The 24,733-nt window shown below is 46.9% G+C and overlaps 1 protein-coding gene across 6 annotated transcripts in view; it reads right to left on the bottom strand.

The window, feature by feature from the left end:
* Window positions 1–24,733, bottom strand: part of frmpd4 (FERM and PDZ domain containing 4) — a 924,678-nt gene that overhangs the window by 87,910 nt on the left and 812,035 nt on the right. For all 6 annotated transcript variants that reach the window (XM_072514083.1, XM_072514082.1, XM_072514081.1 and 3 more), the window contains exon 5: window positions 23,158–23,203. In XM_072514083.1, coding sequence (XP_072370184.1) covers window positions 23,158–23,203 — 46 coding nt within the window. The remainder of the gene's footprint in view (window positions 1–23,157; window positions 23,204–24,733) is intronic.

Here is a 24,733-nt window from a genome sequence, read left to right as displayed (position 1 = left end):
AGGGATCCTTCGTGGCCATTCCCCTTCAAAACAAGTATACCGTTTTGGATGCTGTTGGGGGGGATGACCTACCGGGGGAATGCCCTAGAGGTGAGGAATCTGGCACTGAGTCTGGCTCTGGGGCTCAGAAGGGAAGGGGGGAGAATAGAAAAGCAATAGTTATAGGAGACTCAATGGTTAGGGGAATAGATAGGAAATTCTGTAGTCGCAAGCGAGACTCCCGGAAGGTATGTTGCCTCCCGGGTGCCAGGGCCAGGGATGTCTCAGATCGTGTCTTCAGGATCCTTAAGGGGGAGGGGGAGCAGCCAGAAGTCGTGGTGCACATTGGTTCCAACGACGTAGGTAGGAAAATGGGTGTGGATGTAATAAACTAGTTCAGGGAGTTAGGCTGGAAGTTAAAAGCCAGGACAAACAGAGTTGTCATCTCTGGTTTATTGCCGGTGCCACGTGATAGCGAGGCTCGGCATAGGGAGAGAGTGCAGTTGAACACGTAGCTGCAGGAATAGTGTAGGAGGGAGGGCTTCAGGTATTTGGATAATTGGAGCGCATTCTGGGGAAGGTGGCACCTGTACAAGCAGGACGGGTTGCATCCGACCCAGAGGGGCACCAATATCCTGGGAGGGAGGTTTTCTAGTACTCTTCGGAGGGTATAAACTAATTTGGCAGGGGAATGGGAACCAGATTTGTAGTCCAGCAACTAAGGTAGCCGATATTCAGGATGTCAAAGCGTGTAGGAGGCAGTGGGGAAGGTAACACTGACAAAGGAGAGTACTTGCAGGCACGGGTTGATGTGTGTATACTTCAACGCAAGAAGCATCAGGAATAAGGTGGGTGAACGTAAGGCATCGATCGGTACTTGGGACTACGATGTGGTGGCCATAACGGAAACTTGGATAGAAGAGGGGCAGAAATGGTTGTTGGAGGTTCCTTGTTATAGATGTTTCAATAAGATTAGGGAGGGTGGTAAAAGAGGTGGGGGGGGGGGGTTGCATTGTTAATTAGAGATAGTATAACAGCTGCAGAAAGGCAGTTCGAGGAGGATCTGCCTACTGAGGTGGTATGGGTTGAAGTCAGAAATACCGTATGTAGATTGTCCGACCAGAGGGGAGACCATATTGGATTTGGTACTTGGTAATGAACCAGGGCAAGTGATAGATTTGTTAGTGGGGGAGCATTTTGAAGATAGTGACCACAATTCTGTGACTTTCACTTTAGTAATGGAGAGGGATAGGTGCCTGCAACAGGGCAAGGTTTACAATTGGGGGAAGGGTAAATATGATGCTGTCAGAAAAGAACTGAAGTGCATAAGTTGGGAACATAGGCTGTCAGGAAAGGACACAATTGAAATGTGGAACTTGTTCAAGGAACAGATACTACGTGTCCTTGATATGTACGTCCCTGTCAGGCAGAGAAGAGGTGGTCAAGTGAGGGAACCATAGTTGACAAGAGAGGTTGAATGTCTTGTTAAGAGGAAGAAGGATACTTATGTAAGGCTGAGGAAACAAGGTTCAGACAGGGTGCTGGAGGGATACAAGATATCCAGGAGGGAACTGAAGAACGGGATTAGGAGAGCTAAGAGAGGGCATGAAAAATCTTTGGTTGGTAGGATCAAGGAAAACCCCAAGGCCTTTTACACATATGTGAGAAATATGAGAATGACTAGAGCGAGGGTAGGTCCAATCAAGGACAGTAGCGAGAGATTGTGTATTGAGTCTGAAGAGATAGGAGAGGTCTTGAACGAGTACTTTTCTTCAGTATTTACGAATGAGAGGGGCCATATTGTTGGCGAGGACAGTGTGAAACAGACTGCTAAGCTCGAGGAGATACTTGTTAGGAAGGAAGATGTGTTGGGCATTTTGAAAAACTTGAGGATAGACAAGGCCCCCGGGCCTGACGGGATATATCCAAGGAATCTATGGGAAGCAAGAGATGAAATTGCAGGGCCGTTGGCAATGATCTTTTCGTCCTCACTGTCAACAGAGTGGTACCAGGGGATTGGAGAGTGGTGAATGTCGTGCCCCTGTTCAAAAAAGGGAATAGGGATAACCCTGGGAATTACAGGCCAGTTAGTCTTACTTCGGTGGTAGGCAAAGTAATGGAAAGGGTACTGAGGGATAGGATTTCTGAGCATCTGGAAAGACACTGCTTGATTAGGGATAGTCAGCACGGAGTTGTGAGGGGTAGGTCTTGCCTCACAAGTCTTATTGAATTCTTTGAGGAGGTGACCAAGCACGTGGATGAAGGTAAATCAGTGGATGTAGTGTACATGGATTCTAGTAAGGCATTTGATAAGTTTCCCCATGGTAGGCTTATGCAGAAAGTAAGGAGGGATAGTGGGAAATTTGGCCAGTTGGATAATGAACTGGCTAACCGATAGAAGTCAGAGAGTGGTGGTGGATGGCAAATATTCAGCCTGGAGCCCAGTTACCAGTGGCGTACCGCAGGGATCAGTTCTGGGTCCTCTGCTGTTTGTGATTTTCATTAATGACTTGGATGAGGGAGTTGAAGGGTGGGTCAGTAAATTTGCAGACGATACGAAGATTGGTGGAGTTGTGGATAGTGAGGAGGGTTATTGTCGTCTGCAAAGAGACATCGATCGGATGCAGAGCCGGGCTGAGCAGTGGCAGATGGAGTTTAACCCTGAAAAGTGTGAGGTTGTCCATTTTGGAAGGACAAATATGAATGCGGAATACACGGTTAATGGTAGGGTTCTTGGCAATGTGGAGGAGCAGAGAGATCTTGGGGTCTATGTTCATAGATCTTTGAAAGTTGCCACTCAAGTGGACAGAGCTGTGAAGAAGGCCTATGGTGTGCTAGCGTTCATTAACAGAGGGATTGAATTTGAGAGCTGTGAGGTGATGATGCAGCTGTACAAAACCTTGATAAGGCCACATTTGGAGTACTGTGTGCAGTTCTGGTCACCTCATTTTAGGAAGGATGTGGAAGCTTTGGAAAAGGTGCAAAGGAGATTTACCAGGATGTTGCCTGGAATGGAGAGTAGGTCTTACGAGGAAAGGTTGAGAGTGCTAGGCCTTTTCTCATTAGAACGGAGAAGGATGAGGGGTGACTTGATAGAGGTTTATAAGATGATCAGGGGAATAGATAGAGTAGACAGAGACTTTTTCCCAGGGTGGAACAAACCATTACAAGGGGACATAAATTTCAGGTGAATGGTGGAAGATATAGGGGGGATGTCAGAGGTAGGTTCTTTACCCAGAGAATAGTGGGGGCATGGAATGCACTGCCTGTGGAAGTAGTTGAGTCGGAAACATGAGGGACCTTCAAGCGGCTATTGGATAGGTACATGGATTACGGTAGAATGATGGGGTGTAGATTAATTTGTTCTTAAAATAGGACAAAGGTTCGGCACCACATCGTGGGCCGAAGGGCCTGTTCTGTGCTGTATTTTTCTATGTTCTATGTTCTGATACATGGATGTTCAACCAAGTATTATGCGAGTGTATGGGTGTGTGCACATATGGGTGAGTGCACAGGTGGGTGAGTGCGCATATGGGTGTGTGTATGGTGTGTGCATGCGTATGAGTGTGTGAATGCATATGGTTGTTTGCATGTGTGTGTGTGGGCATATGAGTGCCTGTGTGTATGGGAGTGTTTATGGGTGTGTGTGCATATGGGTGTGAGTATGTACGTGTGTTCGTATGTATGGGTGTGTCTGTGTGTATGGATGTTTGTATGTATTGGTGTTTGTGTGTATGGGTGTGTGCGCAAACATATGGGTGTGTGCACGCGTGTATGGGTATATGTATTGGAGTGGGTATGCCTTTGTACGGTGCATATGTATGGGCGTATGGTTATGCATATGGATGTGTGCATGTATGGGTATGTGTATTGGTGTGTGTACATATATATGGGTGTGTCTGTGTGTGGCTGTGTGCGTGTATGCGAGTGTGTGAGTCTATGGGTGTGTGTGGGTATGGGTGCACATATGGGTGTGTGCACATGTGCGTGTGTGCACATATGGTTGTGTGCACGTGTGCGCACATATGGTTGTGTGCACGTGTATAGGTGTGTGTCTGTATGGGTATGGGTGTATATGCGTGGGTTGTGCACGTACGGTATGTATATGTGTGTATGGGTTCGTGCATATGGGTGTGGGGGTGTGTGTATGGATGTGTGTGTCTGGGTCTGTGTGTGTGCATGTGGCTTTGTGTATGTAAGGGTGTTTGTGTTTATGTTGTGTGCGTATACGGGTGTGTGTGGGGTTGTGTGTGTGTATGTGTGTGTGTATACGGGTGTGTGTGAGTAGGCATGTGTTTGCGTATGTGTGTGTGTATCTGCGTATGGGTGTGTGCGCATATGGGTGTGTGTGTGTATGTATGGGTGTGTGTGCATATGGGTGTGTCTGTATGGGTGTGTGTTCGTATGGGTGTGTGTATGCACGTATGGATGTGTGTCTGTGTATGGATCTGCATGTGCGTATATAAGTGTGCGTGTCCGTATGTGTGTGTATATAGATGTGTGTGTGTATGGCTGGGTGTGTGTGTGGACAGAAGCCCTGATAGATGAGTGATAAGTTAACTGCATTACTACTGTATACTCACTGTTGCCTCAGTGCACCATGGCGATGCCACCAAAGAAAATAATTGGACTCCTAATTACAAGCTGCGGAATTCTTTGGAGCACAGCCAAGGATACTGCTTTCACATCTCTGCCACCATGTTAAGCAAGCATATTCTGTTTTCTATTTATCAAAAACCTTTCCGGAGAACTTATCTTACTGAAGGCACTTCTCAAGCATTTCTTGTCACCTATGTATTGAAGAAAACAGTTCTGAATTCATTCTGACATTAATTCCCTACAGTTAGTCTTGTGACCAAGGCCAGATAGAATTTAAAGTAAATTTTAAAACAGCCAAAGTCATAATCATGATTTGAATATTCTGGCGATCAATCGTCCCGAATGGTAAGTCAGCAATACTCTATAAACCCACATTTCTGTACGTATGAGCCAGTCAGAAAACAGGATTACACTTAGTGTCCTGTGTTACTGTAAAAGCTGTGCTACTGGTTGCTGTCCGTGGCCTTGTGCTTCAGGCTTCTGGAGCTAACACTTTTTGGTGCAATACTCCACTCTGTCAGCAGATCAATAATTGGCCCCTCCCCCCCACTCACATCTCCATCCGGAATGTTTGTTTGTTTGTGAGTAAGATCCTCACCATCCCAGACATTATTGTAGACAGTTGAATTGACATCATGGGTCTTGGGTCCCGAGTGGGGACAGATCTGTCACCGACGTCGGGGTTGGCCTGCGCCACAGTGGTGCGTAACCACCGACCACCACCCAGAGGACTGGTCACATGTGAGTTGTGCATGTTAGCAAGTTGATCCTGCCCCCCACTGACCACATGTCCATTCTCCCACAGGATCTCCATCCGATGGTGCTGGCCCATCCATGCTCCCCAAGGGAATACCACGTGGGAGAGGTCCGAGGATGCCACAACAGTCACGGCACAGCTGTTATCCCCATCCTCCACCAGCACAGAGATACATACCTCGGTGAGCAAAAGTAGGGGACAGGCTTCTGGGGCACAATCTGACGAGCACCACACAGTTGCTCAAGTATAGCAGCAAAGTCCAGGCATGGATAAAGGATTGGCTGACTGGCAGAAGGCAGAGAGTGGGGATAAAGGGGCCTTTTTCATGATGGCAGCTGATGATTAGTGGTGTGCCTCCTCAGGGGTCGGTGCTGGGACCACAACCTTTCACAATATACATTAACGGTCTGGAACAAGGAACTGAAGGCACTGTTGCTAACTTTGCAGATGATACAAAGATATGCAGAGGTTGAGGTAGTATTGAGGGAGCAGGTGGGCTGCAGAAGGACTTGGACACGCTAGGAGAGTGGGCAAAGAAGTGGCAGATGGAATACAATGTGGAAAAGTGTGAGGTTATGCACTTTGGTAGGAAGAATGGAGGCATTGATTATTTTCTTCATGGGAAAAGGTTCAGGAAATCAGAAGCACAAAGGGACTTAGGAGTCCTAGCTCAAGATTCTCTTAAGGTTAACGTGCAGATTCAGTCGGCAGTCAGGACCTGCACGCTCCAGCTAATGCTCTCCCTTAATCAGGCACAGCTGAGCACGTGGCAGGAAGAACCCCCAGTGCTATCTAAAGGGATCATTAACCATTTCCGTCTTAGTTGGTGTTTGGTTTTCCTCTGGCTGTTCCTGGAAGTAATATAAGTGTTTGGAGGTTTGTGCTGCTATCTGAACTCTCTGAAGTCTGCAGAGGGTGCTGTGGCTGTACCATCAGCATTTGAACCACTATGAACAACCAGAGGATGGACACTGGGCAACAAGGGTGATCCTCTGGTCACCTTGTTCCTGCCGCGACTGTGCAACCCATACTCACATGGGTGATGACATATCATGAGAAGCACGTTGCTCCACAGCATATGATTCAAATAGACTATTCGGCGCTGAAGCAATACTTTTGCCGTGAGAGTGCATGTCTTCTGTGAATCCTGTATACCCTTGCTATCATAAGGCCACAACCCTTGCCACAAGGTACAGAGTAACAAGCTGAGGAGGAGGAATGAGAGGATTTAATAACCACATCCCCTTTCAGGTGTGTTGTTTATGATTGGCCTAGCTGACTGTAGTATCAGTGAATGAAACCACAATTCCCAATTCACCAACAATTCCACACCTTAACTTCCCCCCTTTACTGACCCTCACTGTGTCCTGTTGGCCATAATGCTCAAATAAAAGCCACCGCAAAACAAATATTCTAAACCAACGTTATAAATTATGAAACACCTGAATTTCATACATATAACAATTTATCAATCTTGTACATTCACTTAGTGTCTGGCTGGCAAGTTGACCTTTCTTCTGATCATTCCAACCGTTCCTGCCTGGTGTCTTACCACCAGCTGACGCCACCTCTCAACTACCCTCTAAAGAATATACAGTGTCAGTATCTGAGCTGTTTCTCTATCTGTTCCTCCTGGCTCCTGCACCACCACTTGGCAAGGTTACAGTTTGTGAATGTCTCAAAGGACAAATGCACACAGGTGGGGTTGCACTGAGGGACGGTTGATGGGGGGAAGGAAGCAAGTGCTTTCATCACCTGAAACTTGTACATGATAAGAGATTGTGGGATGAAGGGGAAGTGGGATATAAAAAGAGGAGGAGATGGTGAGCATATCGTCACCTTTGATGTTTTCAGCTCCACCACTGATTATGTTCTCAGTCATGGCTGTTCCTATGATGGTGAGCACTGTCCTCTCCATTGGGTTAGGACATGTACCTGTCCCACATCAGTTAGATATTGCAAGAGAGAGGGAGAAAGAGAGAAAGTGTGTCTTTGAATTGATGCAATATTTTGGATGATGTGCGTGTTATGTGCAAGCTGTGAGGTGTGCACGTGGGGCTTGCAGAATGCGTGAGCATAAGGTGAAGCTACGAATATGAGGTATGAGTTGTAGTCAATAGAGATGAGTGAAAGGTCAGTGATGAACAGCAGTGTGTGGGGGGGTATTTGAAGATGCATTCCCTGACTGACCAATTCTGCGAGGACATCGAACTATACCTACATCCTTGGAGCTAGACTACTGCCATTGATAATGATGATGTGGAGATGCCGGCGTTGGACTGGGGTGAGCACAGTACGAAGTCCTACAACACCAGGTTAAAGTCCAACAGGTTTGTTTCGATGTCACTAGCTTTCGGAGCGCTGCTCCTTCCTCAGGTGAATGAAGAGGTCTGTTCCAGAAACACATATATAGACAAATTCAAAGATGCCAAACAATGCTTGGAATGCGAGCATTAGCAGGTGATTAAATCTTTACAGATCCAGAGATGGGGTAACCCCAGGTTAAAGAGGTGTGAATTGTACCAAGCCAGGACAGTTGGTAGGATTTCGCAGGCCAGATGGTGGGGGATGAATGTAATGCGACATGAATCCCAGGTCCCGGTTGAGGCCGCACTCATGTGTGCGGAACTTGGCTATAAGTTTCTGCTCGGCGATTCTGCGTTGTCGCGGGTCCTGAAGGCCGCCTTGGAGAACGCTTACCCGGAGATCAGAGGCTGAATGCCCTTGACTGCTGAAGTGTTCCCCGACTGGAAGGGAACATTCCTGCCTGGTGATTGTTGCGCGATGTCCGTTCATTCGTTGTCGCAGCGTCTGCATGGTCTCGCCAATGTACCACGCTTCGGGACATCCTTTCCTGCAGCGTATGAGGTAGACAACGTTGGCCGAGTCGCACGAGTATGTACCGCGTACCTGGTGGGTGGTGTTCTCACGTGTAATAGTGGCATCCATGTCAATGATCTGGCACGTCTTGCAGAGATTGCCATGACAGGGTTGTGTGGTGTCGTGGTCACTGTTCTGAAGACTGGGTAGTTTGCTGCAAACAATGGTTCGTTTGAGGTTGCGCGGTTGTTTGAAGGCAAGTAGTGGGGGTGTGGGATGACCTTGGCAAGATGTTCATCATCATCAATGACGTGTTGAAGGCTGTGAAGAAGATGACGTAGTTTCTCCGCTCCGGGGAAGTACATTGATAATGATGGCTTCCTGCCTTTTGAGTGTCTGCGAGCCTGGTCCCCTGTGGAGAGAGGGCCTCTTTGTCCCTGACTAACTCCAACAGTAAAATCTCCAGTGCTGCATCGGCGAATCCTGGAGCACCGTCTCTGCCCTGCTTCAGTGTTCGTCCTGCTTGGATACTCTTCCCCAACCCCTCCCAGAACCAGCTGCAGATAAGAGGGGCAGGCTGGCTTTAAGTAAGAAGGGTTAGATTTGAGTGATGCTAACCTCACATGAAATTGTGCCCTCTGCTCAAGCATGCAGCATCCAAGCAGTGTGCTTCGTGCTTGCTGGCTGCACCCTACTATTATGATAATGAGCAGAGAGCATGAAATTTGTCCGCTGCCTGCATTGGAAGCACCAGGCATGGGTCAATCACGCAGCATGAACCCCATGGCCTTTTTCAAAGCTTATCGAATTGCATGGCCTAAAAGGTTTACTGAGATCAGTTTTTAAAATTCCGCTTTCTCACAGGTGATGGAGTAGATGCTCACGTTAAAAATGTATATTTTTTGTGATAAACCCTCTTTCAATTGCATCTAGCTGCACCAAGTTACCACTCTCAATGAATATTATACAATGCAAAGGGGGGAAAAAATGAATGATTACATTCTTAAATGCAGTCCAATTGCACCGCTTCTTGAATGACTTTACATTTGTGATTGTGCAAATATATCTGAGGGACAGCCCAAATTTGAGTGAAATTTGTACCCAGATTGTCCAATGCATTCAAAGTGACAACTCGTATCGTTTTATGTCTGGTTCTCTTCTCATTCATTCCCATGCATAAAAATAAAAATCACCATATAAATGTCTCACATGGCTTGAATTTCGTAGCATACATTCTGTCGGAATGCCTCGCGGTCTAAAATTTGTCCCTTTTCTGTCGCTGTGGGCTTGGAACAAGAGTCTGCTGTTATTGTCTGTGGTCCAGGCCAAGATAAAATTCAGCAGTACTGCCACTATGTATAAGCAGCAGCAACACAGATATATATTAGATGCTGGAAGATACAATCAGGGAACCTGAAGCGGTAGCATGGAGTGAATCACAGTGTACATATGAAAAACACCAAATGGTAACAGCTTAGGAGCAAAACGCACCTGCTGCCCAGATGGCCACATAGTTGCCATCAATGACCCCTCTATTTTGGGAAATACAGCAGTGTGGTGGCAGCGGGCAGCCTTTAACGTGCTGTTTTTGCTATTCAATGAGAAAGAAAATTGAAGTGCTGAAATGTTCACTAATGTACCTGACACCGATCTGATACACTAGTGGGCACTGTGGATGGCTTGTCTGCTAGCATGGAATGGGATGGAGGCAGAAAGGCTGCCTTTCATGCAGGTCTCCTTGTGACTCCAGCCCTACTCCTGCTGGGGTATAATTTGAAAAAGGATAATGGACACTGACCTTCAACTGGTGCGATGGGCTGGATAGGGCAGGGGGAAGAAGCAACTATCAAAGCTGGCTGCTTTGTTGGGGTAATGTGACCTGAGTTCACCAACAATCTTACAGGCACATCTTCCCTTGAACGTCTAGGGAAGCCTCTGTTAACCTAACACACCATCCTCCTGTCCAGAGTTTGAACTGGGTGCATCTACAATGGAGGCCAAATTAGTTTCCCACCGCGCAGTGTAATTGATAATATGGAAAGATGTGTAATTTGAAACATGGAAGTCTGGCAATATCTGGTCTGAGAGAAACATGAGAGGATACAGGGAAAGATCCCACGAAGGGTTAACAGCAGCTGCAAAGAGCAGGATTATAAAATGCAGATTCCTTCTTCCAAACAGGCTTAGCAAACAAACAGGATTTTTGTATGAACCTAAAAACAATGGCTCTCACCTTCTTTGAAATTAACTATCTTAGTAAGCATCTGGAAAAGCATGGATGAGGGTTTCAGTTGAGTTAGGTGATAAATGTAAACCTTTCAAGTTATAATCAAGTGGATTTTTAGCATTACGCTAAAAGCAATGATTCACACCTTCATTGAAGTAAAATCAGCAGATAGAAAAGAATGACTAGCGGGTCAAATATATAGATGTGAAGCTCTGCTGACATCAGGTAAATTAGAAGAAAATTGGAGACTATCAGTCTACGAGAAACACAATTTGAAGCCAAAATTAAAGTCAAAATTAAGAGCTGGGGACACAATTCGATAATAAAACTATATAAATGACAGGAATTAAAAGTAACACCCCTTTGAAATCAAAGCATTTTGAACATCACAAAGGAAACAATGTAATCAGAGATCTATGAGCTGAGGTCATGTCAAAATGAATACTTAGTTGTGTTAGAAAAATTCAGATTAAAGTACCTTTTACAATCCAAGTGAAATAAAAGTTATTTTACATAAAAACTTAATAACTGTTAGAAAAATATATAAACCCTGAGAAAGGGGACGGGAGATTAGGAAGTCCAGGAAGGAACCGGAGAAGCAGAGACGGAACAAGAGAAGCAAGCAGAGTCAGCTGACAGTCAGCTCGGCCATGGGAAAGGGACAGGGCAAAGCAGCCGAGCTAAAACAGCTAATACATCAAAGGAAGACCAGAATTTAAAAAGGAGGCAGAGTCAGCTCAGAGACAGCCAGCAGAGCCAGCTCTCACAGCTCGGTACATGGGAAAGATAGGACACAGCAACCGAGCAGAACAGCGAATACATCTAAAGAAGACCAGATTTTAAAAAGAAGATTGATTGTCAAGTTGGGCCTGAAGGTCCATTCAACCAACCAGAAGGATCCAGAAGCATGATCTTTTTACTTTTCTGTAAAGACAGTGATTGCATCTTTTAAAAGAGAAAAAAAAAATAACTTAAAAGTTTTAACCTGAAACAGTGGTTATTACAACAGTCTACTTTACTTACTTAGCAATGCGGGACCCAGGATCGATGCTACTAAGTGGTAAGTCGATGAAATCTTCTGTGAAGGTATGGGTTATACCGGGGGATAACTTGAAAACATAGTTTGACCTGAATAGCACCCACCGAAGCCTGCATAGGAGTCAGGGAGTGAGAATCCCTGATCACCATTTAGAATGTCGGCCCTTTTTGGTATAGGGGGACTTCTAAGAATAGTGGTGAGTTTTCAACAACAGCAGGCCTGCAAATAAAATATTGGAAAACTAGATGTTCGTTTCTGAAGAATAACCCTAATGACGAAGCCAAAATAGCAAAACCTAACTTACTGAATCAAGACTTCTTCACTTATGAGTTACATCATGAGCCTCAACTGCAAGCATAAATAACATATTTCATGAGGCCACTAGCATTCTCTATTGACAACATTTATGATCCTGGATGGTAAGTTGCTGCAGATTGACTCATGACCTTCTTAGGAAAAGAATGCTATTTCCCGCAAAGCCACACAAAAAAGCAGGGTTAAAGATAAAAGTAAAATGAACGTTTAATATATGGCAGGAGTGTTAAAACTATAATGTTAGAAGGTGTAGGGCTGCATGATGCTTATATATTCTCATGATGACAAAACGGATGCGAAAGAAACTATATGACAGACAATTGATGCATGAGTGTATTTGAGTGCTGCTGAGGATGAAAGGTACAATATCCTTGAATATTGCAATGTACGCAGGATATATTTCAGTATTAGTGGCTTCAATCCCTGCCATGCAGTATTTTGTTGGTCTATCACTCTCTTTCAAATATACTGACTTGGAACCAGATTGCACATTGTTATGACACAAGATACACAAATCATGAGGACATCGCAGAACTTTTGCTTGAGACAATGCAAGGAAATGATAAGAACAACAGTGACTGTTGTGATGATGATGATAGGAATGAAAGAATACTATACTGAAGAATGCTTTGATCAATTAGCTGAACCAAACCCTTTGTAATACATTAAGTTAGTTTATCAAAGGGCGGCACATGACAGAGGGTAGCACTGGGACTACTGCGCTGAGAACCCAGGTTCGAATCCCGACCCTGGGTCACTGTCCGTGTGGAGTTTGCTTTTTCTCCCTATGTCTGCATGAGTTTCACCCCCACAACCCAAAGATGTGCAGGTTAGGTGGATTGGCCACACAAAATTGCCCCTTAATTGGGAAAAAAATAATAATTGGGTACTCTAAATTTATTTTTAAAAAGTTAGCTTATCATTATCAGAACTCCGAGATCTTCTTTGCTTGCCTGCCGCTTTTAGTAACTGAATGCATTCCTCAACTACACAAAGCCTGACTCTGAGGCCTTTTTCTCACTGTTATGCCGAGAGCCAGTGATGGACGAATTTCAATTGACATCTCCATAATATATGGGGCGGAATTTAGTGGTCCCTCCCTCAGCCGGCGGGATTTTCCGGGCTCCCCGAAGTCAATGGATTTTCAATGGCTCGCTGAATTTTATGGCCTCGTCCCCACCGTGATGGGATTGTAAAATTCTGCCCAAGACTTTTAGCTCATTTTGAAATATGTTTACAGACTGTATAGAGCACTGGGGGTTTCATTTACCTCACCTCGGTAGTAAAAGCAGGGTGTCTGCACTCAAAACAGGAGAGGGTTATTCTCAATGTACTATTGAGAATTATTCATATCATTGCAAAGTTCTATATTTTATCAATTAAACTAAAACTTTAAGGATGAATTTGCACTTCTCTGCTCGGCTCTTTAAAGTGGTATTTCAGGTAATATCCTGGTAGAAGAGAATGAGAACATATCAGGGTAAGCTTTCATTTTGAGTGTTCCTGGGGCATATCGAACTTCAGGAGCGATTTAACCACTGCGTTGTGCCTGGCACGGATCTGGGAGCATCGGTTAAATAACAGGAAAGGCCAAAATCGAGATTCGTGCCAGGTGCGAGTCAGTTTGCCATCTAACCGGCCTGCTCCGGATGGCAATTTCCAAATCATGTCCAAATATAGCAAGTATATCATTAACCCTCATTTGCATTAATTTCCATCTCATTAGCAAGATTGAACTCGAATGTAACGGCCTCCAGAGAATTAACCATCTCCCTAACAAGAAATCACACGGACACCGTTTAGTACAGGGTTTTTCAAAGTACGGTGCACCGTGGGCAGTGGCGGAGCAATTAGTCACGCCATTCTAGGTCCTGATCATAGGAGAAGCACCCAAAAGCCGCTACTGGCTTTTAAATTGAGAATGGCGGTCGTTACCGCCTTTTAAATGAGAAGAAATTAGGCTGTGCGCAGTCTTCCAGCCAGAAGTGGCAGCAGAGAGCAGGTCATGCACCCTGTATGTACGTGCTTTTGGCATCAAATCATGGAGCAGAGCTGCTTCCATTTTCTAGCTGCTGGCAAGAGAATTGTGAAGATGGATTATTTTCTGACAAGTAAAAGATGGCCAGAGATGCAAATATGCAGAGTGCCTACTGGACAGGATTTCACAACAGGATCTGCTGGAGAGAGTTGTTCAGGAGAATCCGGGACAGACAGAGCAATGCTAGGATTAACTCTTACAGAGCTTCAGGGCCTCTGGTTAATGGTCTATAAAGAGGAAAGTTAATTCAGGAACAAAGCAGTATAAAGATTATTTCTTGAGGTATGGTTTTTGTCAATTGTGCCAATGCAACTAAGGATGCAAAGCCCATGTGTGTTAGGTGCAGGTAAGTACTGGTAAATTAGAGGAGAAGTTTCAGATTTTGAAATAGAAGTGGTGGGTAAAAATTTCCTTTTGAGTTTGAGACCCCAGAATCAGTTATTAACTTAGAGAGCTGACTCCAAATTAAAAGACGACACTGCTGTAGCTAACTTGTGACACCATATTAAGTACATGCCAAAATAATCTGCAATGAAGTTACTGTGAAAAGTCCCTAGTTGCCACATCCCGGCATCTGTTCGGGTACACGAAGGGAGAATTCAGAATGTCCAATTCCCCTGGCAAACATGTCTTTCGGGACTTGTAGGAGGAAACCGGAGCACGCAGAGGAAACGCACACAGGTACGGGAAGAACCTGCAGACTCCCAGATGCCTAGCGCTGTGAAGCAACAGTGCTAACCAATGTGCTACCGGGCCACCCATGAGGCTGTCAGTGTTCTGAAATGGCATCATCTAGTTCTGAGTAAAACAGGCATTTTGTTGCTATTGCCCTTCACAACCTACATGTGCGAGGTTGGATTTTCCGTTCTCACAAAGATGAAGATGACATAAAGGAACTGGCTGAAGTCTGCACCTAATATGTGCATTGCCCTCTGCTCCTTTGAACCTGATTCCAGTGAGATTGTGAGGAACAAGCAGGCTCTTCCTTCGCATTATTAGTAAGCAAATGTGGCGTGTGTCGCGAAGGACGGCCGGCAAGGGTCACAAAGGTCGGCCACTTGGCATAAGTAGGTCTCAGGAAACAAAGTTTGAAAAGCACTGGTTTAGTACTCCTTTTTAAAAATGTGAATCTGGCGCAATGGTTGCTGAGGTGAACTGAGGAGGTGAGTAACCATTTCTATTTTCCAGCATGCAGCTCAAGGGTACTGGAGCAGCTCTCCCAGAGCTTGGGAACATGGGGGGGGCGGGCGGGGGGAACTTTAATCTGTGATTCCTTCAAGCCATCTTTAAATATTGTGGATACCCATGACAGAGAAAACTACAGCTGCAGCCTGTCTGTCCTACAGAACCCTGCTCTTGGTTCTATGCTGAAGGTCACTTTAACTTCTAGCTTCACAGCTGAAGGTTATTGCTAATGAGGAATTTGCCTTGTTAGTTGTGAGAGCACTTCGCAGCTGCAAGTTGTGTTTGTTGCTTGCTGCAGTTTGTGGCTTGTGGTAGTATGTATTGGGGGTCATGTGGGACTGGAAGCCCTAATGTCATTGGCTGACAGATCCCGTGTCCTGGTTGGCCGTTGACCTCATACTCCGCCCTGAAGGCGAAGTATAAGAAGCCGGTGCCTTCCCCCGCAGGCCAGTTTACTATCGGGCTGCTGGGGAACAGACACGCTTAATTCAGGCCAGATGGAGCGCACCTGATTAAGGCTTCCCGTCCCTTTGAACGCCTCAGTCTCGATTTCAAAGGGCCCCTCCCCTCCACCGACCGCAACGCGTATTTCCTTAATGTAGTGGACGAATATTCCCGCTTCCCTTTTGCCATTCCCTGCTCGGACATGACCGCGGCCACAGTCATTAAAGCCCTGAACAGCATCTTCACGCTGTTCGGTTACCCCGCATACGTCCACAGCGACAGGGGGTCCTCTTTCATGAGTGACGAGCTGCGCCAGTTCCTGCTCAGCAAGGGCATAGCTTCAAGCAGGACGACCAGCTACAACCCCCGGGAGAACGGGCAAGTAGAAAGGGAGAACGGCACGGTCTGGAAGGCCGTCCTACTGGCCCTACGGTCCAGGGATCTCCCAGTTTCACGGTGGCAGGAGGTCCTCCCGGACGCTCTCCATTCCATCCGGTCGTTATTATGTACGAGCACTAATCAAACGCCTCACGAGCGTCTCCTTGTCTTCCCTAGGAGGTCCTCCTCTGGAACGTCGCTGCCGACCTGGCTGGCGGCCCCAGGACCCATCCTGCTCCGAAAGCACGTGCGGGCACATAAGGCGGACCCGTTGGTCGAAAGGGTTCACCTCCTCCACGCAAACCCCCAGTACGCCTACGTGGAGTACCCCGACGGCCGACAGGACACGGTCTCCCTGCGGGATCTGGCGCCCGCCGGCACCACGCACACCCCCCCGGCACCATCAACCCAACCGCCCCCCCTTCCTGCCACCGCCGCACCCCGCGACCACCCCCTTCCCAGGAGGATCAGTCCCCCTTCCCTTTGCACCGACAGCTGAAACCGTGCGGCTCCCGGAGGCGACAACGCTGGTACAAGCACCACTACCACCGCCAGGGACGAGGCGATCGACACGGACGACCAGACCGCCCGACCGACTCGTGGCGTCGATGTAAAACAAAGATGGACTGTCGAATGAACATTTTGTTTTTCCTATATCCTCTGTAAATAGTTGTAACAGGACGATACTGTCCAATACTGTACTACCATGTAACTGTTCTATCCTCCCAGGACCAGTACTGTAAACCCTTACCACCATACGAAGCATCACCCCGCCGGGTTCATTTTTGACAAGGGGTGAATGTGGTAGTATGTATTGGGGGTCATGTGGGACTGGAAGCCCTAATGTCATTGGCTGACAGATCCCGGGTCCTGGTTGGCCGTTGACCTCATACTCCGCCCTGAAGGCGAAGTATAAGAAGCCGGTGCCTTCCCCCGCAGGCCAGTTTACTATCGGGCTGCTGGGGAACAGACACGCTTAATAAAGCCTCATCGACTTCACTCTATTTGTCTCACGGAGTCTTTGTGCGCCACATGGCTGCACATGCCTGGAGGCTGCATTGGGGTTTCCCTCCTTTTCTGTAGCTGGAAAGAAGGATAATTTTTTCTAAGAAGCCAGGGTACTGGAACACCAGGCTCAGGGAACGTACGAGTCCAGAATGTAACCTGGTTTGAAGCAAGAAGACAATATGGGAACTTGTGTACAACATTGATCCTAATGGATCAACTGATGACACCATTGCAGAAACGCTTTCGCAGATTGCTGATGCTTTTGTTGGTGGCGTGGTGAGTGCTGCATGTAACTTGCACATCACCACGGGTTAAACATACTGGAAGTCAAGAATGTTTAACTGCACCTTGAGTGCCAGTGGAAAAGTGGATGCCAGGATTTGGTTTCGGTGGAGGAACTGCACAGCTGCAGCTCCTGGACAGAGAATGGCACTGATACGTGGAACAAGTCAAACATTGCTGGATGGATCATTTCCACGACAAAGTTCTGGACGTGATAACACATTCTCAGGCTTGTTCTCTGTTTCTGTTAAGGAACCTGCGAGGGATGAGACCATGTATTTTTCTTTTGTGAAAATGAGCTGATCTAGCTTTGTATTGGTGCCAATGTGGAATGGTAACATTTCCTTGTGGTTTAATGGTTTGTGTGATATGTGGAATGTTACATTGTTGTTTTTCAAATCTTTGTTACTGTTGACCGTTTGATAAACAAAATATTTCAAGTGACTTCTCGTGGCTATGTCTCAGATGATGATTATTTGAAGCCTGAACAGTTGCCTGAGTTCTAGGCTCATCAGCACCATAGAGGCAGCAGCCAACAATCAAACACTCAGGAGCTGATCTTCAGTACTGGGGATATCCTTGCGACCCGAGGTTAAGTGTGTGGATCAGGGGAGGGCACCTGAGCGAGGCTCCCTAATGTTCCTGGCAGGGGTCTGGGGTCTAGGGGCTCTTGCTGTGTGCTGGGATGAGTGTGCAGAGCGAGGTTTTCCTTCACAACTGGCTAGCTGGATGGCACTCTGAAAGAAGGCGGGACACGCAAGGGTGGGGGAGGCTTGGGGGATTTGAGGGCCCTGGGGTGGAAGCCCTAACTGATTATTGGTCTCTCTCCCTCTCCAATTCCTTACTGATTTAACAATATGGCTGGTTATGCCGGTCCCACAAAGGCTGCCCTCGCAGAGTGTGGAGAAGGTAGCAGCGTTGACACAGTCTGGGGGCGGCATCCTATGTGCAGAGGGTCGCCACACACTTTGAAGACCCGGCTGCCCATTAGGCTGAGGAGGAACCCAGAGGAGGACACCAGCGATGACCCATGGTGTACAGGGGTCGTTGTTTTTTTGAGGAGATGACATGTGTCGCAGGAGACACTGTCTCAACAAAGAGAGTGTACGGCACCTGTGCCATGTCCTTGTGGACCTGGCATTCTACAAAGTTGGAGGACCCCCACTCCCGGTGGCCATGAAGGTCACCTCAGCCCTGAACCACGATACAACCAAATCATTCTGGGGCTCGAGCGGGGACTTGTGTGGCATTTCCCAAGCTAAATCCCGCAAGTGCATCCGTGAGGTCATGGATGGCCTGTATGCACGGGCAGCAGACTTTCTGAGATGGACCAGGCCCAACAAGATGCCCAGGCTGCAGGATTCTCTGCCATTGCCGGGATGTCCCAGGTCTAGAGGGTAATTGATGGCTTTGCGTGCATCGGGGCATCAGCAAGTGCCGTATGTTAACAGGAAGGGGTTCCACTTCCTGAATGTTCAACTCCACCTCTCAATCATGCACTTGTGTGTGCATGATTCCCAGAGAGCGTGCATGGCAGCTACATCCTGGGGCACTTTGGGATCACCAGCGTCTTCCAAGACCACTTCAGGATGACGGGTTGACTCTTGAGGGATAAGGGATACCCTCTGATGTCCTAGCTGATGACGCCAGTGTGGAGGCCGGAGACCGAGGCTGAGACCCGACATATTAAGACCCATATTGCCACCCGTGCTGTCATTGAATGGTGCATCGGACTGCTCAAATTGTGGTTCTGATGCCTGGACCGCTCTGGTGGTGCATTGCAGTACACCCCCAGAGGGTCTCCTGCTTTGTGGTCGTCTGCTGTGCCCTCCTCAACATGCTGGAGGAGGACGGACATACAGCCTCATCTGAGGAGGAGGAGGCGAACCAGGAAGGAATGGAGGGCGAGCCTGGGGATGACCCGCAGGAGGAGCCAGAGGATGGAGAACAGGTGGCAGCAAGGGTCTGGCATGTCCAGAGGACCAGGGAGGATCTCATCCTCACCTGATTTTCATAGGACGAGGCTTTGTCTGTCAGCTCACCCCCTCCTTCTCCCAATCCCCTCCTTTCCACCTATTTGCCTCCTTCCTTTCTCTCATTCCCTGACCCCCCCACACCTCCTCCCTGCTCCTCTTTGCCAATTACCCTGACCCACCCTCTAAGGGTCTGTGAAACATCACCCCAGGGTGATAGGCCTGTGTGGCACTGTCAGTGAGTCAATATACAAGGCAAGAGAGTGATGATAACTAATAATAATAATTCGCTGCCAAAATCTGACTCCTGTCTTTCTACTGACAGCGCACCCGCAGCCATCCTCTGATCAGGGTCTGCATCGGGGCATTTGATCTTGGACCACTGTGCCTGGGAGGTGGTGGGTGCGGAAGGAACAGGGGATGGGGGTGTAAGCAGGCCCACTATGAAGATTAAGATAACAGAGGAATCATATTTATCAGGTGTGACATGTTTTAATTGCAAACATTTGCAATTTCGATTTCACCCTAGTTATAGATATTGCAACCACCCCCCCCCCCCCCACCCCCCCCCCCCCCCACCCCCCAGTGATCTTCTCTTCTTGACCTTTCATGGTCTACTGCAACATTTAGGTGTGTCCCCAGGTTGCACATCGGAGGTGGAGGCAGCTTGCTCCTTTCCACGCCCTGTGGCCTTTGATGCCCTTGGTGGACCTATTCTGGAGGGCCTGGTGCCGGGGGCCCTGGCCGCCTTACCAGTGTCACTGGCATCACCGTGTCACCCTGTTCTGCCCAGTGCCCTCAAGATGCACTCGTGTCGGAAGGGAGTTGAGATTCCAATATACTGGAGTCTGGTATAGTCTCCTTGCTGGCAGTCCCTGGGTTGGCCTCCAGCAATTCCTCCTTCCTGACGGTGCCCGTGGGGTCCTGGGAGTCTCCACAGGATGGAGGGACAGCTGGAGTGAGGTCCAGAGGCCTCGGAGTCATTTGCCGCTGCCAGTCCTGATGGCTCTCCATTGTCTGCACCATGGTGTTGATGCCCTCAGCTATGGTCCTCAGTGACTGTGCCATGCTCTGGAGTGCCTTGGCAATGTCCACCTGCATCTGGGACACGTCTCTCTGTGACTGGGACATGATGCCGAGGCCCTAAGCCATTGTCGTCATGGACTGAGCCATGCCTTGGGCACCATCACTGAAGACGCTGACATGTTCTCCAGATTTTCCAGTGCAGTCAGCACCTTAGCAGTGTTGACCTTGGTGCTAATCATTATGATCATCTCCAGCACTGTGGTCATTGGAATATCGTTGATATCTCCTCCTGAATCTAGAATATTGTAATGTCCTATCATCTGCATCAGCTCTGGGAGACTCTTGTCCATTGGCTTGGTATTTGACTGGGACTTAGCTGAGTCCTGGGATCCAGCAGACATCCGAATGCTGACTCCCTTAGATGTTACTGCATCCATCTGATGTGCATCAGCAAATGTGTGGTGCTCACCAGATTGTGCCCCAGAAGCCTGTCCACTAATATCGTCCACTGAACTGTGTCTCTCTATGCTGGTGGAAAGAAATGAAATAAAAATCGCTTATTGTCACAAGTAGGCTTCAATGAAGTTACTGTGAAAAGCCCCTAGTCGCCACATTCCGGCGCCTGTTCGGGGAGGCCGGCACGGGAATTGAACCCACGCTGCTGGCCTTGTTCTGTTTTACAAGCCAGCTGTTTAGCCCACTGTGCTAAACTAGCCCCTAGGTGGGGATGATAGCGGTGGCATCTCAATGGTGGTCTCCTTGGAGCTCTTCTCTGAGATGGTCTCTTTACGTCAGGTGGGGGAACGACTCCAGATGGTTCAGCCCCATCAAATGGAGATTCTGCGAGACAATGGACATGTGGTCAGTGAGAAGGAAGGATCATTTTGCCTCATATGAACAACTCATTTGAGACAGGTCATCTGGGTCCTCACTTCTGCATGGCATCCAGCCTGCTCTCTCCTTGGTCAACCCTAAGATTTCTAAGGCCCATTAATCATGGGGGGTGAGGACTCAAATCTCTGGTATTCTGCCCCCCAATCTGGCCCTTTCCTGCTTATTATGGGCTATCGTCTCCTGTGGGGACAAAGAGATGGCATTGTGAGCCGCATGCTTGATAGGTCAGAGTGAGGTCCATAGCAGGTGACACGTGTGGGCGTTGCATCTGGACATGAAACTGTTGTGCTAGTGGGTGCCAGTGAGTTCTGAGAAGCAAGCACGTAGACCGGATGTGGGGAGGGTGTGAGGTGTCAGCCAGTGATTTGTGGGAGGGTTTGGGAATTTGAGGGGTGGCATAAGGAACTGATGCCAGGAGAGAGATGGTAACTTACCCTTGCAGCCTGGTGGAGGTCATTGGTCTTCTTCCGACATTTTACTGTGGTCCTCCTGGCCATGCTGTCCGAACTGACAGCCTCTGCTGCTGACTCCCAGGCGGTAGTGGTGACCCTGCTGCTGATCCTCTGACCCCTCAGGGGAACAGACGTCGAGAAGCCTGGCCAGGTCGGCATCCCTGAAACGAGGAGCAGGTCTACGCGCTGCCATGCTTGTACGTTGACTGGGAGGCAGTGAGTGGTGAGGGACTGTTTAAAAGCTGCTTCCCCTTGTTAGTAGCAAGACACTGAGGCATGAATCAGCGAATCAGAGGGCGACACAGCCAGTAATGACGAGGAGCTCGTAGGGGCTCATTTCTGGCATTAAGTGCTGCAATTTCACCATTACGGCCGGTGAGAAGCACCCAGCCAATTGCGCCCAAAATGACACTTAGAAATGTTCCTGTTAAATCGTGCCCTTCATGTGTTGGTACTGAATATCGAGAATTCAGACACATGCTGCTCAAGCAAATTCCACCCATTATTGGGCAGAGCCATCAGATGTCAGCTATTGCTCAGTGTTGGAACACTTGCTTCTAAGTCAGAAGATCATGCTTTCAATCCCCAGTACAAAGACCTGAGAACAAAATTGAGACGTTAACGCAATGCTGAGGGGGCTGCTGCATTGTCAAAACTGTCATCTTTCAGGGGTAAAGTTAAACTGCGCCTTCGTCGGCCCTCTCAGGTGCATTTCAAAGGTCAGATGGCACTACTTTGAAGAAGTGCAAAGTGTTTTTCTCAGTGTCCTGGCCAATATTTAGCCCTCAATTAACATTAGTAAAACAAATTATCTGGTCATTATTGTCGTGTTGTTCACCCTGGGGTAACAGGGATTGCACACGATGCAATTAACTGATCAAATATACACCAAACGTGGGCATTGGTTCAATATGAGATTTATTGAACTCCAGTAATGAAACACACAGTTGTCTGTGGGTTGATTCTCTACTACTCTGTGTAAACTAAAGTTAACTATCTAGACCAGGCTAGCTCTGATCCATGTGTGGAAGTGTTGAATGATTTGTACACCCTGGCTGTCACTACAGCTATCGCCAGTGGAAAGAGGCAGAGTGCTGATGCCTCGTGTGTTTTATAGGTAGAAGCCCCCCTCTGGTGTCCTGTCTTGTGATTGGTCGTGTTCTGTTCTGTATATTGATTGGCTCACCTGGGTGTCTGTCACTGCCTGCTTTTACCTCATGATGTGCATATTATGACAATTATCTCATGACTGTTTGTGGGTGTCATTAGTGGACAAATTGGTAGTCTTGTTATTGACATTATAATGGTGACTTCAAAAGTCCTAATTTGGCTGTCAAGCTCTTGAGATTTTGCTTTCCATCCACTCACGGGATGTGAGTGTCGTTGGCAAGGCCATTATTTGTTGTCTGTCCCCAATTTTTGTGAGAAGGTGGTGGCTTCTTGACCACTGCAACTCATTTGTTGTAGGATTGCCCAGAGTGCTGAGATCACGAAAGGAGCTATAAAAATGCAGAAACATTTTTTTTTATTGTGGACTGAAAATGTTGGGAGGGAAGATTTGCCCCACATTGCCACTCTGCTCCTGGAAGCATGAAAAGTAAAAGCCTATCCCAAGTTGCCAAGTTGTTTTTTGGAACATTTGGAAAGATAAATTCCTAATGCTGTGTGACTAAAACCCTGAGTGAAATAGGAAAACGGAAGTAACAGATATTAAACAGAATCAAAGCAGATATATACTTACAGGGTATGGCTGAACAACTGTCAAGATGATTGATTCCTTGCAGCTCCTGTTGAGGAAAGAAAATGCAATTATGGTATTGCTTTCAAACCTTTTTTACAGTATCCGTGAGGTTTCAACACCAAATTGTTGGCTAATTTACAGCTCAAAGTTTTTATCGCAGTGGTTCCAATTTGTGAGCATGACAGACAATTTCTCTTAACAATGAGAAAAAATTTCATTGAACATGGCCTTGCCTGGGTTTCATCGTTTTATTACGCTGCAATGTATTTCTCGGAGCTGAAGAGAAACCTGCTATCAGCTGGTTTAGTCCTTAAGAGATTGTCCTGAATTTCCTTTCTTCTCATTTTTGTGAAAATCTGTCCATGGACCACACATGGTCATTGGTCAGTGAAAATTCGTGGCTTGGAGAGAGAATAAAACAGCCACTCTCTTCAGACTTTTAAATGGACCTACCTCGTATTAAGTTGATCTTTTCTCTGCACCCTAGCGAGGACTGTAACATTACATTCTGCGGTCTCTCCTTCCTTCCCTATGTACGGAATGTGTTGTCTGTATAGCATGCAAGAAACAATACTTTTCACTGTATACTAATACATGTGACAATAATAAATCAAATTTAAAAAAATCAAAACCTGGAGTTAAGCAGGTCATGGGACACGAATGAAACCTTAAGCAGGTTATTGCATACTTGTGAGACTGGGGTTTGATATTCCCAAAGGGACTGTGTGGAATATACACTCCCCCACAGAGGGGGGGAATGTGTATCAAGCGTGCAGCTCATCTCTTTCACCCCGCAGAAGAAGAAAGCCCATCCTGTATAAAACTGAAGCCATGAACTATGAGCTGGCCTCTGTAGTAGAGTAACTGCTCTGTACTCTTGTTCTGTTACATTAAACCTTTTTCCTTTGATTCAACCTCGGATTGGTGTGGACTCCTTTCCGGACATTATAATAGCAACTTAATTTAAAAAATAGAGGCAGAAGCTAAAGAAACACCCTGTGGATAGGAAGGCACGGTTAATGTTTCAGGTTGACGACTATTTAGTTTTATTTTCAATTTCTATTTGGCATCAGCCACCTCTGGACTAACTTTAACTGATACTGAACAAAATGAGGCAAAACAGAGAGATATTTGTAACTTACATGTCATATAATTTTAGACAGGATAAATCCTTCAATTGAAAAAAATTACAGTCAACCAAATCTTTAAGGAAAGTACAAACCTCTGTGCCTATTACAAGTGTGTGCACAATATGACCAGGGCAACAGGAGATGCCTGTCCTTGATGCATGCTCTTCAATTGTATCAACACTAAGGTTCAGAAATTAATTTGTTCAATAACTGCATGCCAGCTAGAATTGGCTGTTTGAAATGTTGATGGATGCAGGTTAACAGACAAGGATGAGACATATGAAATGACTATTTTAGGGCTGAACTATAAAAGCATAGTGTGTGCAGGAAGTGGGATAATTAGACATTAGCACCCACTTGCAATGACACAGTAGTTGGTTTCAACCAAATAGCTATGAAATGAAAGGATTTCCCTCGCATAAATGACAGATATAGGGCGGAATTCT

Source organism: Scyliorhinus torazame, chromosome 8, assembly GCF_047496885.1.
Source record: "Scyliorhinus torazame isolate Kashiwa2021f chromosome 8, sScyTor2.1, whole genome shotgun sequence".
Classification (NCBI taxonomy): domain Eukaryota; kingdom Metazoa; phylum Chordata; class Chondrichthyes; order Carcharhiniformes; family Scyliorhinidae; genus Scyliorhinus; species Scyliorhinus torazame.
The sequence above is the reverse complement of the archived record's forward strand: the minus strand, read 5'-3'. Positions and strand labels throughout refer to the sequence as shown.